The sequence below is a fragment of the Daucus carota genome, chromosome 9, assembly GCF_001625215.2.
Source record: "Daucus carota subsp. sativus chromosome 9, DH1 v3.0, whole genome shotgun sequence".
Classification (NCBI taxonomy): Eukaryota; Viridiplantae; Streptophyta; class Magnoliopsida; order Apiales; family Apiaceae; genus Daucus; species Daucus carota.
This window is the reverse complement of record NC_030389.2, coordinates 38,260,718-38,276,759: the sequence shown is the minus strand read 5'-3', so window position 1 is coordinate 38,276,759 and position 16,042 is coordinate 38,260,718. Positions and strand designations below refer to the sequence as shown.

Sequence of the window (16,042 nt, the reverse complement as noted above, 5' to 3'; positions counted from 1 at the left end):
TTATGTTCAAAGAAAATTTATATAAAAAAAACCAATGGGCACCACATTATAAGCTAAGCTTAAATTGTGGAGTATATGGTTAAAATTCCTTCTCTAGGTATATCGGTATAATTCAACATTGTCTAGAACTGTCATTACAGCTTACAAGCCCTACCATTTAGGACCCACTTCTCATTGCATTGAAGAGAACTTGCCATTCAGTTCAGATGTCTTTGCATTTGAGAAAGATAGATCAATGCTTTTTTTTCGCAGACTTACCCTTCCCTTTTGATGCTTTTGTATTTGTTGCCGGAGATTTAGCCTTCTTCGATGATCGAAGCTGCACCTCTTGCCGTCTCTTGTGCCTAAGGAGCTTAATGTAGAATGGTTTTTTAGCAGTGTAGCATTTGCGCTCCTTGTCTTGATTATCTTCCTTATCTCCATTATCTTCAACTCTTAGCAAATCAATATTTCCATTGTTCACCTGGAGAGATATAAGTAGTACAGAGTCACACAAGTTTATAAAGATACGGGGTACACTACATAAAAATAAGAATAACAACTGATATTAAAAAATGCAGCTGTTTGATAATTTTGCGGAAGGTACTTGCAACGATCATCGGGAACTTACCAACTGAAGCATTGCACAAAATGTTCGAGCAACATCGTGTTTCTCTTGTCCCTTAACAACATCAGTGAAAGACATGGTCTTTTCACCTTCATTTTCCACAGACAACTTCTCCAAAAGTTTCTCACCATATGTATGTATGTCAAAGGGAGGGAGTGCATCCTATCATTTGAAGGTCATTCATTACTTGATTGAATCAAATATAAATGTACAAAAAACTCAACAGTATCAAAGTTCAGCAGATGCTGAGATAGCAAGTGGAGTTACCTGCTCTTCCAAGCTCTGCTCAATTCGATCTTTCCATGTTGACACCCGAACAGCCATTTCATTCTGTTCCTCAATTTCTTTAAGGTTTGGGACAAGAGAATCCTGAAAAAATAATGATGTCATAACATTAAACAAAGAAATTTATGGATCTATAACTCATTTCATATAATAAAAACAGTAATGTTCTGATCTTAAACTTAAAAAAAAAATCCATAAACTAGGAACAGTTTTGATATATAACATAATTCACATTATTGTTGTTTATGTATAAATGCAAAAAGGGAAACAATGAAGGAATTGCAAAAGTCAGAAGATACAAAGTCAAAGTCGAGGACTTGTTCCATTAAGAAACCATATATAATGAGCATTGCCATGAGGCCCATGACTATATTTTCATTTAGAGATTATTGCAGTTTGTAACCCTTGACTTTGGCTCATTGGCAGATGAGTACCCATACTTTGAAAAATGACAATTGACACTCCAAAGTTCATAATGTGTTGTAGTTTGTAACCCTTTCATTAAAAATTTCCATTATAATTAAATATGAGGTGTTGGTTCAGGGAGATTTTTGGTTCTGCCGAGCCAAAGTTAAGGGTTAGAAACTGCAATAATCTCTTTCATTTATTTAGATCAATCTTATGTAGAGCCTATAATTGAATACCTGGCATATCTTAAATGGGGCGAGCAATCTACAGTCCATTCCAGGAAGGAACTATTTCCAAACTTCAAAATTCAAATTTACAAACATTCACCTCTTCTCTATCTCAATGCCCCAAGGCTGTGTACTATATAGTTTGTTTCTTCGACACGCTCTAATAATATAATTTAAATCTATGTCCTGGATTTCTGATTTTAGTGGGTACAGAACTATACTGCCATATAAAACTCTTGGTTTATAAGAATGAGTTATGGACTGCACATGGCATAATAATGATAATTTACTAATTTTTATAGCACGTAAATATCAATCTGAATATTATTAAATGTGTAAACTGCAAATTGAAACCTACAATGGGACTGAAAATAGAATGCAACAGCATATAAATGTGTGTGTGTGTGTGTGCAGGTGTGTGGAGTAAATAATTATTTATAGAATAGATAATGTTCTGAGTGAAAGAAATGCCCATACAAGGTGTTTGTGACAAAGATCTTCAAGATTTGCATCCGGAGTTGGATCGTCATTGCCAGAAGCAGTATCAGTGTGAAAAGGAGCACCGCCATTGTTGTTCTACATATATATAAAACATATAGATGAGTTAGACAGACTTATTATGGGTTCAGACAGTCAGATTGACCGGTATAAAACTTTTGGCTAACCACATCACAGGAATACCTACATCTTCATTCATGTATGCAACATCTTCATTCATGAATGTATTCTCAGGCATGTCAAATTCAGGTCCAGAATAGTCATCCTCACTATCATATCCATTGTCCTCATCTACAGCCTTGGACTTATATTCGTCAAATGTATCATGCTCCCCAAGAACAAGTGATTGCCGCAGCTGCAAACACAAATTCAGTATAATGCAACTAAGAAAAAAGAAAATATGCACAATATTAAATTTTGTTTCACACTGCCTATAAATTTTGCCCAGAAATTTTAAGATCCCTCACTTATAAAAAAACTAGGCCTTATCACTAATCTACGAAGTGCCAGAAGAACCATAAATAAATGATCTTTTTGAGGATTGAAAACAGAGCAACAGTACACCAAATATATAACCTTTTCGTAGAGAGGATATTTGGACTGCTGACTTCCTGAAGGATGGCGCCGTGACTCCCATACATGTGCAATATCAGAACTGATGGGACCATGAAATGGTGCAAGAGGAAACTCTTTAGTTACAGAGGTTCTCTTACTGGGTTTTGACCCATCCCATCTGTTAGCTTTCACTGAGCAGAAGCAACATGATGTGAGCATGTCACCTTCATAACAAAGTGTTAAATCACATATACACGGACAAAAGGAAACTCAGTTACCTTCCTTAAATGGCTTAACTTTCAAATTCCCCGGTTCGTGGGGGTTTAAGGGTTTCCAAAGATCATCTTCATCTGAATCATCATCATCCTCAGATCCTGGATACCCACCGCCTTCCATTTCGAATTCGCTGTTGTTATTTTGGGGAACATTATTATTAAAGTCAATGAAATCAAAGCCATGATCAAGACCAGGAGATTGGTCAAAATGCGCATTTGGACTTTTAAGAGCAGATCCCCCCTTTTCTTTAGTCGGAGATAAGAAGCTCTTGTGAGAACGCTGAGAGCTTCCTCTGCTGACACCATTCTGCTTTACCTCTGGTTCCTGATTCTCTTTCAGATATTCATCAATTGCTGCTGCATCAGAGGGGTCCAGCAAAATGAAATCCTTGTAGAGTTCGCATTTGGCCAACTAAAAGCACAGAAAGATGAAAATTGATCAAAATTATATAGAATCCAATTGCTAGAAAAAGCGGTAAGTTAATGGTCTAGGAATTAACGACATGATTACTATAGTGCGATTATAAGCATTAAGGTACCAGATACGAATCCAATTCTCCGCCTTCACCATTAGCATCTAAGCAGTCACCTTCAAGCAAGAGAAGATCTGCAGGGGGCTTCACAAAGTCATCTAAAATACAACAAGCTCCACTCTCAAGGGTGATATTTGGTTCCACTGCATTAAGAATAATTGTTAGCAATGCACTATAACTCTTTGGCAAAAGCATATATTTAATTAATGTACCTGGGATGTCATTTGGGACCCAAAAATCAATATTTGCATCATCATGAGCAGGACGTTTACCACCACCTTCATCACGAGCAGAACCGTCACTAGAGTCACCATCATCCTCCGATTGGTTGGGTTCACTGCTTTTATAACATATTAACATGGAAAAAATGCAGGCAAAAGAAATGAATACAAACACACACATATGCAATGTACGACTTTTAGCAAAATCTTCCATATCTTACAAAACACATGGGAGTATCTTGTTTATGCCATTTAAAAGGTAAGACAACAAATCTTATTGTTAGGTTTGATTGTGTGCCATACACCATAAATGCCAGTTATTCATCAATCGGAATAGACAAGACACAAGCAAAGGCGATTTAACAAAAGTTACCAGTACCTAATTATATACTGAAAATCTCCAAACATGACTGATAGCACCAGTAATCATGTAGCGTTATTAAAGGCAAATGCAAAAAGTGCAGCGAAGCGTAAGGGGTCTCCTGCAGCGTGAAGTGCAAAGCGAAGCACAGGCTTTTGTAAACAAAGAGCAGTATATAATTTAAAATAAATATTCATTTATTAAGATAATTGGACATGCTATTTACTTTTTATTTACTCGAAGGAAAAAACTAGGCCCATGTGTCATGGTACTAAAATGTATTTAAAAGTGGATACGATGCAGTGGGCCAGTGGCCACTCATGAATGTGTGGATTGAAGATTTGTGGCTGTTCTGAAGTCTTATACCAGTGCTTTGTTAATGATTGGAGGGATGATTGAGGCGGCTAGGTTTTTTGGAGTGTATACGTGACTAAAAGTCGAGTGAGTATAATGTATTGGGCTTTTAAACAAGCCCATTAAAATAAAATAGTGACCCGCCTTTTGAAATTATGTCCAGAACTAAAAAAAAAGAAACATTTACACAAAAGCGCACTTTAGCTTTAGGCTTTGGGCTTCAGCATTAAGCACGCATAAAGCGTGGCTTTTGTATTTGCTCTGCGCTTCGGAAAAGCAAAGCCCAATAGGTGCACTTTCGCTTAAGCGGCAATTTAAAAACCATGTTATCAACAATATATAATTAATCAGTTCTATAAAGAGGAATTTATTTGATATAAATTACTCTACAGTCTAATTAGCATACGAAAAACATTACAAAACAGTCCAATAAAGTTCAAATTTACGATTTAATCATTTTATTCATTAATAGGAGTGAACATTTACATAGCCAATACGCAATCATAGTCCCACTTTCCAGAAAACCGAAACTCACGCATAAACTAATCATATGATAACCGCATTCAATAAATATCGTAGGAAATTACAAATCATCAATTTTGATACAGAGAATCAGATATCAAAAAATGATTCCTACAAAAGGCAGGTCACTTGCAATTCATGGAAAAAAATGCAAAACTTAATTTCATCCCCTACAGCTTACATAACCAAAGTTATAAAACAAATCATATATCATAAAAATCAAATCTTGACAATTACAATGCTCAAAATTAAATCAAACATAAGGCACGAATATTGGAAATTTAAAAACTTACCTCTGTTGCTTTAAAAACTTCAAAGTATTTAGAACACAGGAATAAAGATATTCCACTTTCCTACTGTAGACTTGTATCGAATTCTGAAGCAGCATCGCGGCTACAACACAAACCCCCAAATGCAAAATTTCAATTTTTTAACAATACACACAGAGTCACACATTATAATTACCACCAATATATTAAAAGAAAATTAAAGAACCCCAAATGCAAGGATTCAAATTCACAAAATTACAGTCACACTAAACACCAGTTATATATATAAAAAAATTATAGAACCCCAAATGCGAGATTTCAAATTTCAAACACACACACAAACCTGAGCGCGCCCACACCAAAATCTCAATTATATATAACAAAACTGAAGAACCCTAAATGCAAGATTTCAAATTTACTACAACACACACACACACACATAATAGACCCCGGAATCTAGCAAATTAAAGAAACTTAAATGCAAGGATTCAAATTCACAAAATTACAGTCACACCAAAAACCTATAACAAAATTACAGAACCCCAAATGTGGGATTTCAAATTACAGACACACACACCTGAGCGCGCCCACACCAAAATCCCAATTATATATAACAAAACTAAAGAACCCTAAATGCAAGATTTCAAATTTACTACATCACACACACACACACACAAAATAGACCCCGGAGTCTAGCAAATTAAAAAACCCAAATGCAAGATTTCAAATTTACAAAGTTACACATACAAACACTAAACCCCAGCTATATCAAACAAAATTAAAGAACCCCAAATGAAAGATTTCAAAATTACACAAAAAGAACCAAACCTTCAGCAAAATTAATAGAGGGAGGGCCATCTTCTTCACTATCGCCTTCCCCAGAACAAATCCGTAGGAGATAATCTTCAAGAGTCTTTGCAACATCAATTTCAAAGTTCAATTCAAGATCACGATGGGGTTGTATCATCTGGAACCTCTCCCCTGGCCCAGAATCTTCTTTGTTTTGGCTCATTTCCTGTCAATTTTTCATGTGAAACTTGGGGTTTTTTTGTTTGAGACTCAAGAACAAGCGCCGTTTGAAAACCCTAGATATGAGTGAAATTCTTATAGATAAAACGCCTATGCAGATACGCCTTTGCGGATACTGTATTTGAGATTAGAAAGAGCGCTTCAATTTTTTATGATGATTTTCCCGCTTTGATACTGTGCCAGAACTTTTGGGCTGTGAATGTGAGTGTGAGTGTGTGCCTACCGTACTTCATGGCCCAAAAATTTTTAAGAGCCACACTAATTACGATGGACTAGCTGTTGGTCAAGTTCTATCTGATGATTTTGGATTTTTTGTATGAGGATAGTTTTTTTATTTTTGAAGTAGGAAAACGAAGTAATTTTGTAGGAAGTATGAAGGAGATGGATCAATTGAGTTTGATGTTTATGTATCTGATCGGATATCGTATTTTTGTTGTCTGATGTTTCAGCATATAAATTTTTCAACGAGACTCAAAGAAAGTTGTCAGTGATAAACAGAATTACAAAAAGCGTGTGTCGATAGTTTTGATGGGATATTATTTCGTCGTCTGCTACTAGTGATAAACAGAATTACAGAAAGCGTTTATGGATAGTTTTGATAGGATATTATATCTGATATTATATCTTCGTTCTCTGTTATTTTGATTTCTCATTGCTGATGAGGAATTGAAGAAAGTGGTCGATGCGGGTGGTGGCAATTGACAAATATTTATATTTCGATTTTTAAATCAGTTTTCTTTTACAACGGCTTTCATATGATAAGAACGATGACTTGAATATTTAGGATGATGAAAAATTAACGACACAAAATTAAAAATATTTGTATCCCAATACCAGATCAAATTACAGACAGAGTTAGGATCAAATTGCAAACGGGTTAATAATCAAGTGAGTCACCAAAGTGGACTCAATGTATCAAGTTGGTCACTGAACTCAAAACCATCTCAAATTGGTCACTTAAGTCAGTTACATGTATCTTTAAATACGAATTCAAGGAATAAAAGTATTATTTACATAGATTTACACATTATTTTTAAATGTTACGACAACTTAGTACAAGGTTATGACTTCTACTATTTATGATAATATATTTAGATTTTATTAAGTTTATTTGTTATTTATCTTTTATTATATAGTTAATTCCTTTGTTTTAATTAAAAATAAATAACAAATAAACTTGATAAAATCTAAATATATTTTCATAAATGCTAGAAGTCATAACCTTGTCCTAAGTTGTGGTAACATTCAAGAATAATGTGTAAATCTATGTAAATAATACTTTTATTCTTTGAACTCGTATTTAAAGATACATGTAACTGACTTAAGTGACCAATTTGAGACGGTTTTGAGTTCAGTGACCAAGTTGATACATTGAGTTCACTTTGGTGACTCACTTGATTATTAACCCAATTGCAAACAAAAAAAATCAAAAATATTGATAAAAATATTTCGGATCAAATTATGACGATACCAAATTGAAGATTAGTATACCTGAGATTATAAATAGTCGTAATACGAAATTTTTTTGAAATGATTAATGACCATGTATTGTAATTCTATATACAAGTGTTTATTATAAGTGAAATGAAGAATAAAGTTTTGATTTTTAAATAAGTGATTTTATTAATAAAATTCGTGCTAATGAAAGAAATTCAAGTCATCTGAATGATTAATAAATAATCAGATTAAAAATTTTGAAGATAATAAATCTTTTCTTAATCTATTTTCAGTTACTTAAAATATTTGTCTTTGCTTAAATTTAATATAACTCACACCAAAAATAACCAAAGTAATTATATATCGATTGTGTAATCGTATTGTTGTCATTTCCTCTCATGCGTGACTAAACATAGTATTTATTTCATGTGCTTAGTTATCTGTTTAAAATCTGCAATATATAATTAACAATTGGTAAAAAATAATATACAATATTTTATTATTATATTGATAAAATTTATACCTAATAAATTGTAAATGTTAAAAAATTACTCAAACACATAAATTAAAAAATGTTGTTGTAAATATATTATATTATATGATATTATATTATATTATATTAACACATTAACAATGATTTTTGATTTCAGTACATATTCGGCATATATAGCCAATATTAATAAGTTGGGTAAAAAGAATTTAGTTAAAGAGAATGTTTGTTACGAACTTTTCATATAGTATATATTGTTATATACGATACTTTTTCTTCATTTTTAGGTTTTACACTGTTTAAGATAGGGGTGAGTATGTAGTCCAGGGGTTGGAGTGTTGAATTTTTACCTATTATCTAAAATGTGCCACATAGATATAGATGCCATGTAGGTGTCACATAAGTAGTTTTACGTACGAGGTCTAATGTCTTGGAGTTGCTTAAATAAAACTTAAACAAGAAGCATTAACGGATTTATGTAGGAATTGAAATTCGGCGTTAACTAGATACATATAACTATTAGAATCAACTCTTTTAAATATTGGAGTTGAGCGTTAACTAACTGCATGTAAGAATTGGAATCAACTTATTTGAAGTATGGTCAGTAGTAGTCTGTGATGTTTAGACGTGTTATATTATACATGCTTCTAAAGATCCAGATCATTGGTGAATATGCAAAAAACACTGAAATTGACTAGATTTAGAATCAAGACTCTTAATATTATTTTTACAAAATTAAAAATTATTAATATATTGTTTATAAAAATAATTTATTAATAATAATTTTAATGGAACTTTTTATATAGTATATATTGTTATATATGATACTTTTCCTTCAATTTTAGGTTTTACAGTGTTTAAGATAGGGATGGATCGGATATCCGCTCCATTTATTCTCATTTGATATCCGAATTTCTGAAATTTTTTAATCGGATATGGATCAAAATACCGAATAATCCAGATTTAAGATTTTTGTGAGCATCCCTCATTTAAGATGATCTTACAATTATTAATAACTTTGTGTTTAAGTCTACTTGACTTGACCAACTTATTTACCTTAATGGCTAACCAAATCCAAGTTTTTGGTATATCGATACAATTACAAATTTTTGAGGATAATAGTTAAGTTGTAATTGTTATGAATTAAGTGATTATATTCTCATTTAAGCTTTTATCAGTGTGCGCGCGCCCCAGAGTGCATGGTAGTGAGAAATTCTGCATTCAGCCCTGTTTATTTGATAGATATTAAGCTCTGCACAAAGGCATCATATCATACATGGTACATAATTAATGTGACTAGGGAACAACAAAAAGTAAATTCTGAGTTTAAAGACGTGTCATTCCGGAGTCATATGGGATGCCGGCGACTGGGATCCATGCATCACCTAGGAAGAACCTTCCAGCAGTGAACTCAAGAATATCTTGCTGAGAAACAGTCTTCTGGATACCTTTCCACGACACTCTTTTCGAGGTGTCGGATCCGGGTCCTCTGTTCTGATACTCAACATAGTAGCAAGTGTCCATACCAAAGGTACCTGTCCATGGAGACCATCCCTCGGGGACGATGTTTTTATCGATATATGATTGCATTATTATTGTCCTTGAGAATTCCTTCCAGGGGCGCCCCAAGTAGGCCTTGATTGGAGGCTGAGCGGCCAAGAATGCTGGCTCTGCAGTGATGGAGCAGTTCTGAAGGATAAGGCCACCGGTTGATCGATGGTCTTTCCTACCTTGTGCTGTGACCATGCACCCTTGGTTATCCAGTGGCTTCCGCACAATCATTTTGCAGTTTTGGAAGACTGCAGCAGCGTCACCAAAGATGAAGTCGATGGTGCCTGTGATTGTGCAGTCACGGTAGAATTGGCGGTAGGTGTGGGTGTAAAGGGTATCTTGGTAACCATCCATTTGGCATCGGTAGAAGATAGCCCTGTCACCAGACACACGTAGAGCCACGGCTTGATGTTTGGCAGCTCCTGCTGAGTTCTCGAAGCTAATGTCTTTGGCCATGAAACCATCACCATTCACAGCTGTAGAAACATGAACAAAAGGTTATTAGCCTGTTGCATTAGTGTTAGAATATAATATAATTGAGGTTTTGGAGAATTGGTCACTTAACATGGTATCAGAACTCAGGCTCATTCGATTGAGGGGGAATGTTAAAATATAATATGATCCTCCTCCCAACACCTTCAGGTTTTGGGAGAATTGGTCATTTAACAATTAGTCTACATTTTTTTTTTTTTAAATTGGGGTCTAAAGTGTTAGACAAACACGTACCAAATGTTGCTGTTTTGAAGGTACCGACTCCATCAATGAAGTTCTTGTTCCCGGTGATCTTGGTTTTGCTTGCGCCTTCACCAATCATGACGACATTGTCTACACGCCTCGGAACATCAACATACTCACGGTAAACACCAGCCTTGACAAGGATAACAAAGGGGACGACATTCTTAGCTGGGACTTTCTTGAGGGCCTCATTGATACTCTTGAACTGGCCAGAGCCATCTAGAGCAACTACAACATTTGGTTTTACTTTAGCTGCAAGTAGTCTTCTTTGGTGTGCATTCATCCACTCTGGAAGACTATCCGTGCTAAGGAGTTTTCGTGCTCCAGTGTCCTCACTTGGAGGTTGTTCTAGTCTAGGACCATAATCATCATAAAATAGTCTGCGTTTATTAATAGATCTCAGCCACACGTAATCAGGATCCACCTCTGAACGGTCTTTCTTGACAAGAAGCCTTCTTTGCACATTCGGGATATGCAAGGAGGAAAGCATAGAGGTGAGCTCATTAACCATGGCAAGGCCATTGCTGGTTACTTCAGAGGAGGTTTTCAACAAACTCTTCATTTTCTCCCCTGCATCACCAGTTGTGTTCTCAAAAGCATCAATGCACGCCTCTTGATAATCAATAGCACCACTCAACCATGTCTTAAGATCCGCAACATACCCGTCCATCTTAGTAGCTTCAAATTTAGCAAGCTTTTGCACTGATCTCCCAAGATCATCCGCAGATGTTTTCAACAATTCGCTACACAATTCATATGCTCGTTTGGTTCGCGAGTCCTTTGCAGCATCTTGAAGAGTCTTGGACTTGCCAATAACATCTGCAATGTCACTCATGGCTGCCTTGAAGCCAGTCATGATAAGTTCTTTCGGATCAGTCGAGTTGGACGAGGAAAGGCTCTTGATGCATGCATCCTTATAATCAGTTGGCTGGCAAATGGTCATTATGGCTTTCTTAGAAGTAGACACATCATTCGTGGCCGTGCTGCCGCTAGCACTGCCATGATGAGCGCTGTGTTTGTACTCAATAACAGCCACCGCCACCACCACCCCAACCAGAACTACCGCAGATAGCCCTATAACAGTCGCCTTTTTTGACAATCCCATTATAAATTTATTTTTTTTCAATTTTTTTTAAATTGTACCATGTATGATAAGGAAAAAAACTCTGCCCCCAGAATGAGTTTTTTTCACAGAGCTTACAAGGGATATCTTTATTAGCTTGATACCCCTGCAGGGCTCTGGGTAAATGTACAATTGCATGGATGCACATATATATAGTGTGAAAAAAGGAGAGAGAAGCATGACAAGAAAGAGGGTTAATACAACATTTAGGAAACTTGAGGCTTAGAACAAATGGTCCAGTTATGGTCTGAAAGATTACAGATGGAGTAATCCATTTTGGGAACATTTGACTCCAATTTGTTCTATTCAACATCTCTTTATGGTACGAGCTTTGCGTCCAACTATTCAAATTTAAGGTTTGTTCTATTTTTGTATACTTGAACAATGTTTCTAACTTCCTATATTGTTTCATGCACCTCATGTTATTAAGGGCTTGCATCTGTGAGCTCTGATTGAGCAAGAGCAAGATTAGGTGAGCATGTAAGAATTAAGATTCATAACAATCAATATATATATATAAAGGAGGATGCGCGTCTCCAGAATTGTTCGATTCAGTCTTCTAATTTTTCTTGAATTTCGGAGAGAAAATATAATTATAATTCAAAAAATCAGGTCCAAGAATTCTAAAAGTAATACAATTCTTTTCTTATTTAATTCTAAAGATGATACAGTTCTTTTCTTATTTGGTACTTCTTATTAAATTCTAAAGATGATACAATAGTATTTCTTATAGAATTCTAACGATGATACAATTCTTTTCTTATTTAGTAATCCTAAAAGAAATAGGATTATATTTATTCAAACTAATAATAATAGATAAAATACAATTTATATTTAAGTTATGTAAAGTAATATATGCAATTCTTATTTTCGATAATATATAATATATTGAAGATATGTTTAACGGGAACACGACTGAAAATAACTCTTATGGAATTATAATATTATTTCGTATCAAAATTTATAAAAAAGATTATTTATTAGTATTGTGTTTAAGCGGAGGACGGCCCAAATTAATTTTTACCTAAATAATAATATGTTTTTATTAGTATTATGTTTGACGGGAAAGTAGCTAAAACAATATTTTATCTAAATTTATAAAAGCCGCGAAGGATAAAAAATATAGTTATAATTCAAAAAATCAGGTTCAAGAATTCTAAAAGTAATACAACTCTTTTCTTATCGAATTCTAAATATGATACAATTCTTTTTTTATTTAGTTTTTCTTATTGAATTCTAAAGATGAGACAATTCTTTTCCTATTTAGTAATCCTAATAGAAATATGATTATATTTATTCAAACTAACAAAATTATAGATAAAATACAATTTATATTTAAGATTTGTAAGGTAATACGTACAATTTTTATTATCGATTTAGTCTTATAATTTTCTTAAATTTCGAATAGAAAATAAAGGATTGTAAAGATAATAATCATTAAAAACACTGATAGCAACAAAAATTAGAACCATAAAAGAATAATAATTTTTAACTAATAAATAGGCATCAAAAAATAAAAATAATTAACAAATAAAATAACATATAAAAAATAGGAATCATATATTAATTTTATGATAATGTAAATGGGTCTTGATTAGTATTGTGTTTGACGAGCACGAGAGGCGGCCCAAACTAATTTTTATCTAAATAATAATAAATTTTCTATTAGTATTATGTTTGACGGGAAAGTCGCTAAAATAATTTTTATAAAAGAATAATAATTTTTAACTAATAAATAGGAATCAAAAAATAAAAATAATTAACAAATAAAATAATATATAAAAAATAGGTATCATATATTGATTTTATGATAATGTAAATGGTTCTTGATTAGTATTTCGTTTGACGGGCACGGGAGGCGGCCCAAACTAATTTTTATCCAAATAATAATAAATTTTTCTATTAGTATTATGTTTGACGGTAAAGTCGCTAAAATAATTTTTTATCTATGTTATAATATTTTTTTTTGTTACACAATTCAAAATAATCTTTAATTTTGTCATAATTAGAATAATTTTTAGTAGTATTGTGTTTGACAGTAAAACGACTCAAACTAATATCTAAATTATAATGTTTTGTTATAAGTATTGTGTTTGACAAAAGAGCGGCTCAAACTAATTTTGATCTAAATTATAATATTTAATTTATCATAAAAATAATAATTATGAATTAATATTGTCTTTGACGGGAGGGGGGTTCGAACTAATTTTATTATTAGTATTGTGTTTGAAAGGATGATCACTTAAACAAATTTTTATATCAATTATAGTATTTTTCATTTGTGATATGTTTAATGAGAAGATGACTCAAAATAATTTTTATCCTATTATAATTCTGATTCATATCAAAATTTATCACGCCGCCGCGAAGCGCGGCTTTTTTCACTAGTTTGTTAAATAATCTACAAATTTGAAATAGAAAATATTTTCCATTTAACAAGAAAATATTTATACATAAAACGTCCCTAGTTTTAAAAAAATATAATCATTTATATAACATAAGTCTTATATATAAAAAAAATAGTTATACAAGACTAATTTCAGTAATGGGTTAATACAGGGAGGCAAATGAAAAGTCTATCTTTGTTTGTGCAAAAATAAGTTTTTACATAAAACAGATTTTATATAAGAAAAGTGTAAAACAATAAGAGTATACACTTCGCACCCCAGAAGTTTAGGCGTTTTTTCGATTTGATCTCAAACAATTTTTTTTTCAATACGCACCCGAATCTTTAAAAAACCCTTCGATATGCATCCATTCGACCATCTTCCGTGAACTTGAACCGTTAAAGTTAGCAGATGTAGGCACCCCACAAGTTTAATTATTTTTTTTTCATGAATATTCTGAAACGAGCACCTGAATAAAAAAAGATCGAGCTTGACATAAGATCAGATCTTCGACGACTAATCTTTAAATTTATCGGTTCCAAATGTTAATTCTGTGAATTGAAGTGCTTAGATAATTTTATAATCAGCACCCAAATTAATAACCTAAATATACTGTGTATTCAATTTGTGCAGATGGAAGTTTTGGGTTCGTTTGATTTCTGGAATGGTAAGTTTAATATTTATTCTTGCCCACACTTTAGTATTAGCATGATATAGGTCTTGTACTGACAATCGTTAAGAGCAAGTCCAATAGGTTACCTATCCTATTATTTATAAATAATATAAAATAATAAGTGCTAGTATGTCTTAGTGATTTAAGTAATCTATTTTTAGTGTAAACTACAAAAGTAATCTCTATATTTGTTCTCCTAAGATTATTTTAATAATAAATTTGAGAAAGAAAGGGAAAAGGAGAGAATAGACAAATAAAGGAGAGAGATGATTATTTTATTCATAAATATTAAATAGGTAATGGCTAGGTTACTTATAAATAGGTAATGACTAGGAGAATTAAGGTTGTGCTAGTGATTTAGGATAACATAGGATAGTGTTGGATAGAGCTGAACAAAAGGACCGGCCCACTAGGCCCGGGACCGGTCCTTCAAAAGCCCGGACTTTTTTTCAAAAGCCCGGACCAGGCTTTTCAAAAACCGGGCCGGGCCGGGCCAGATTTCTTATGAAAAAATGAGGCCTACTTCGGCCTACCAGGCCGGGCCAGATTTAACCGGGCTTTTATCCGGGCTTTTTTTAGTTATGATTTTAAATAATTATATGACCTTTTTTTATTGAGTTTTTCCATATCATTCTATTTAACTGAAATTTGAGTTGTATAAATGAATTGACGTGATATATATGTATACATATCTTGAATTGATTGAAATTAATTTAAATTTTGTATATAAATTTGTGTCAGTACGTGTAGCATTAATTAGTCTAGTTGATGTGGGGATATGTTTAATATTTATACATGGACTTGGATGTGTAAAAAACTCCGATTTATAGGTTAATCGGGCTTTTTATCCGGGCTTTTCGGGCTTTTATCCAGGCTTTAGACCGGTCTTTTATCAGGCCCGGTCTTTACCCAGGCCAGATTTTTTGCCGGGCCGGGCCGGGCCAGATTTTTGACAAAAAATCAAGGACTTGTAAGGACTTGCACGCCAGATAAAGACCGGGCCGGGCTTTTAGTAGACGGGCTTTATCCGGTCTTTTTACCGGGCCAGGCCAGACGGTCTTTTTAGGCCCGGTTTTTTTGTTCAGCTCTAATGTTGGAGTGCATTTTTTTGACACATTACCTAAATATGAGTTTAGGACTTGCTCTGACCAAATGAACATACCTGGAAAAAGCTATACAGCCCAGGAATTGACATAGCATCTGCTCCAAGCAATTTTAGCCCGAAGTCCACATGAGGCTGCAGAATTGAAATATAAGGATAGTGCACAAGAAACATAACAAGACCCTTCTTCGACATTGACACCGGTAAACATAACAAGTTTCTACAAATTACTTCTTCTCACCATCTTCATAAGCAGTGGCGGATCTGACTCTGTAAAGTTAAAGGGGATAATTTTTTTGTAAAAAAAATTAAGAGGAGTCAAAAAAAATTAAGAGGGTCAGTTTCAATTTTACAACCTAAAAATATGTATAATATTAAAAAAATAAAAATTTAAGGGGTC

The 16,042-nt window shown here is 33.5% G+C and overlaps 2 protein-coding genes across 3 annotated transcripts; both read right to left on the bottom strand.

The window, feature by feature from the left end:
• Positions 1–6,266, bottom strand: LOC108200620 (condensin-2 complex subunit H2). Of its 2 annotated transcripts, XM_017368838.2 has the most exons (11): positions 5,944–6,266; positions 5,140–5,239; positions 3,601–3,725; positions 3,395–3,531; positions 2,859–3,267; positions 2,602–2,771; positions 2,213–2,380; positions 2,005–2,103; positions 875–976; positions 611–769; positions 1–463 (listed from the first exon to the last, which is right to left on the bottom strand). In XM_017368838.2, exons 1-11 carry the CDS (start codon positions 6,125–6,127, stop codon positions 233–235), a joined length of 1,884 nt encoding a protein of 627 aa, XP_017224327.1. In that variant the 5' UTR covers positions 6,128–6,266; the 3' UTR covers positions 1–232. The 2 variants fall into 2 exon arrangements, with proteins under 2 accessions (XP_017224327.1, XP_017224328.1); XM_017368839.2 differs by lacking the exons at positions 5,140–5,239; positions 5,944–6,266 and adding an exon at positions 3,989–4,140.
• Positions 6,267–9,268: 3,002 nt separating this feature from the next.
• LOC108202056 (pectinesterase) lies at positions 9,269–11,602 on the bottom strand. Its single transcript, XM_017370427.2, has 2 exons — positions 10,349–11,602; positions 9,269–10,098 (listed from the first exon to the last, which is right to left on the bottom strand). The coding sequence occupies exons 1-2, from the start codon at positions 11,460–11,462 to the stop codon at positions 9,398–9,400; spliced, it is 1,815 nt and encodes a 604-aa protein (XP_017225916.1). The 5' UTR covers positions 11,463–11,602; the 3' UTR covers positions 9,269–9,397.
• Between the last annotated feature and the right edge of the window lie 4,440 nt (positions 11,603–16,042).

Coding starts and splice junctions, on each gene's coding strand:
- LOC108200620 (XM_017368838.2), bottom strand. CDS start 6,127: ATGAGCCAAAACAAAGAAGATTCTGGGCCAGGGGAGAGGTTCCAGATG. Junction 5,240..5,943: donor CTCTATTAATTTTGCTGAAG/GTTTGGTTCTTT, acceptor TTTGTGTTGTAG/CCGCGATGCTGCTTCAGAAT. Junction 3,726..5,139: donor AAGTTTTTAAAGCAACAGAG/GTAAGTTTTTAA, acceptor TTATAAAAGCAG/TGAACCCAACCAATCGGAGG.
- LOC108202056 (XM_017370427.2), bottom strand. CDS start 11,462: ATGGGATTGTCAAAAAAGGCGACTGTTATAGGGCTATCTGCGGTAGTT. Junction 10,099..10,348: donor CTTCAAAACAGCAACATTTG/GTACGTGTTTGT, acceptor ATGTTTCTACAG/CTGTGAATGGTGATGGTTTC.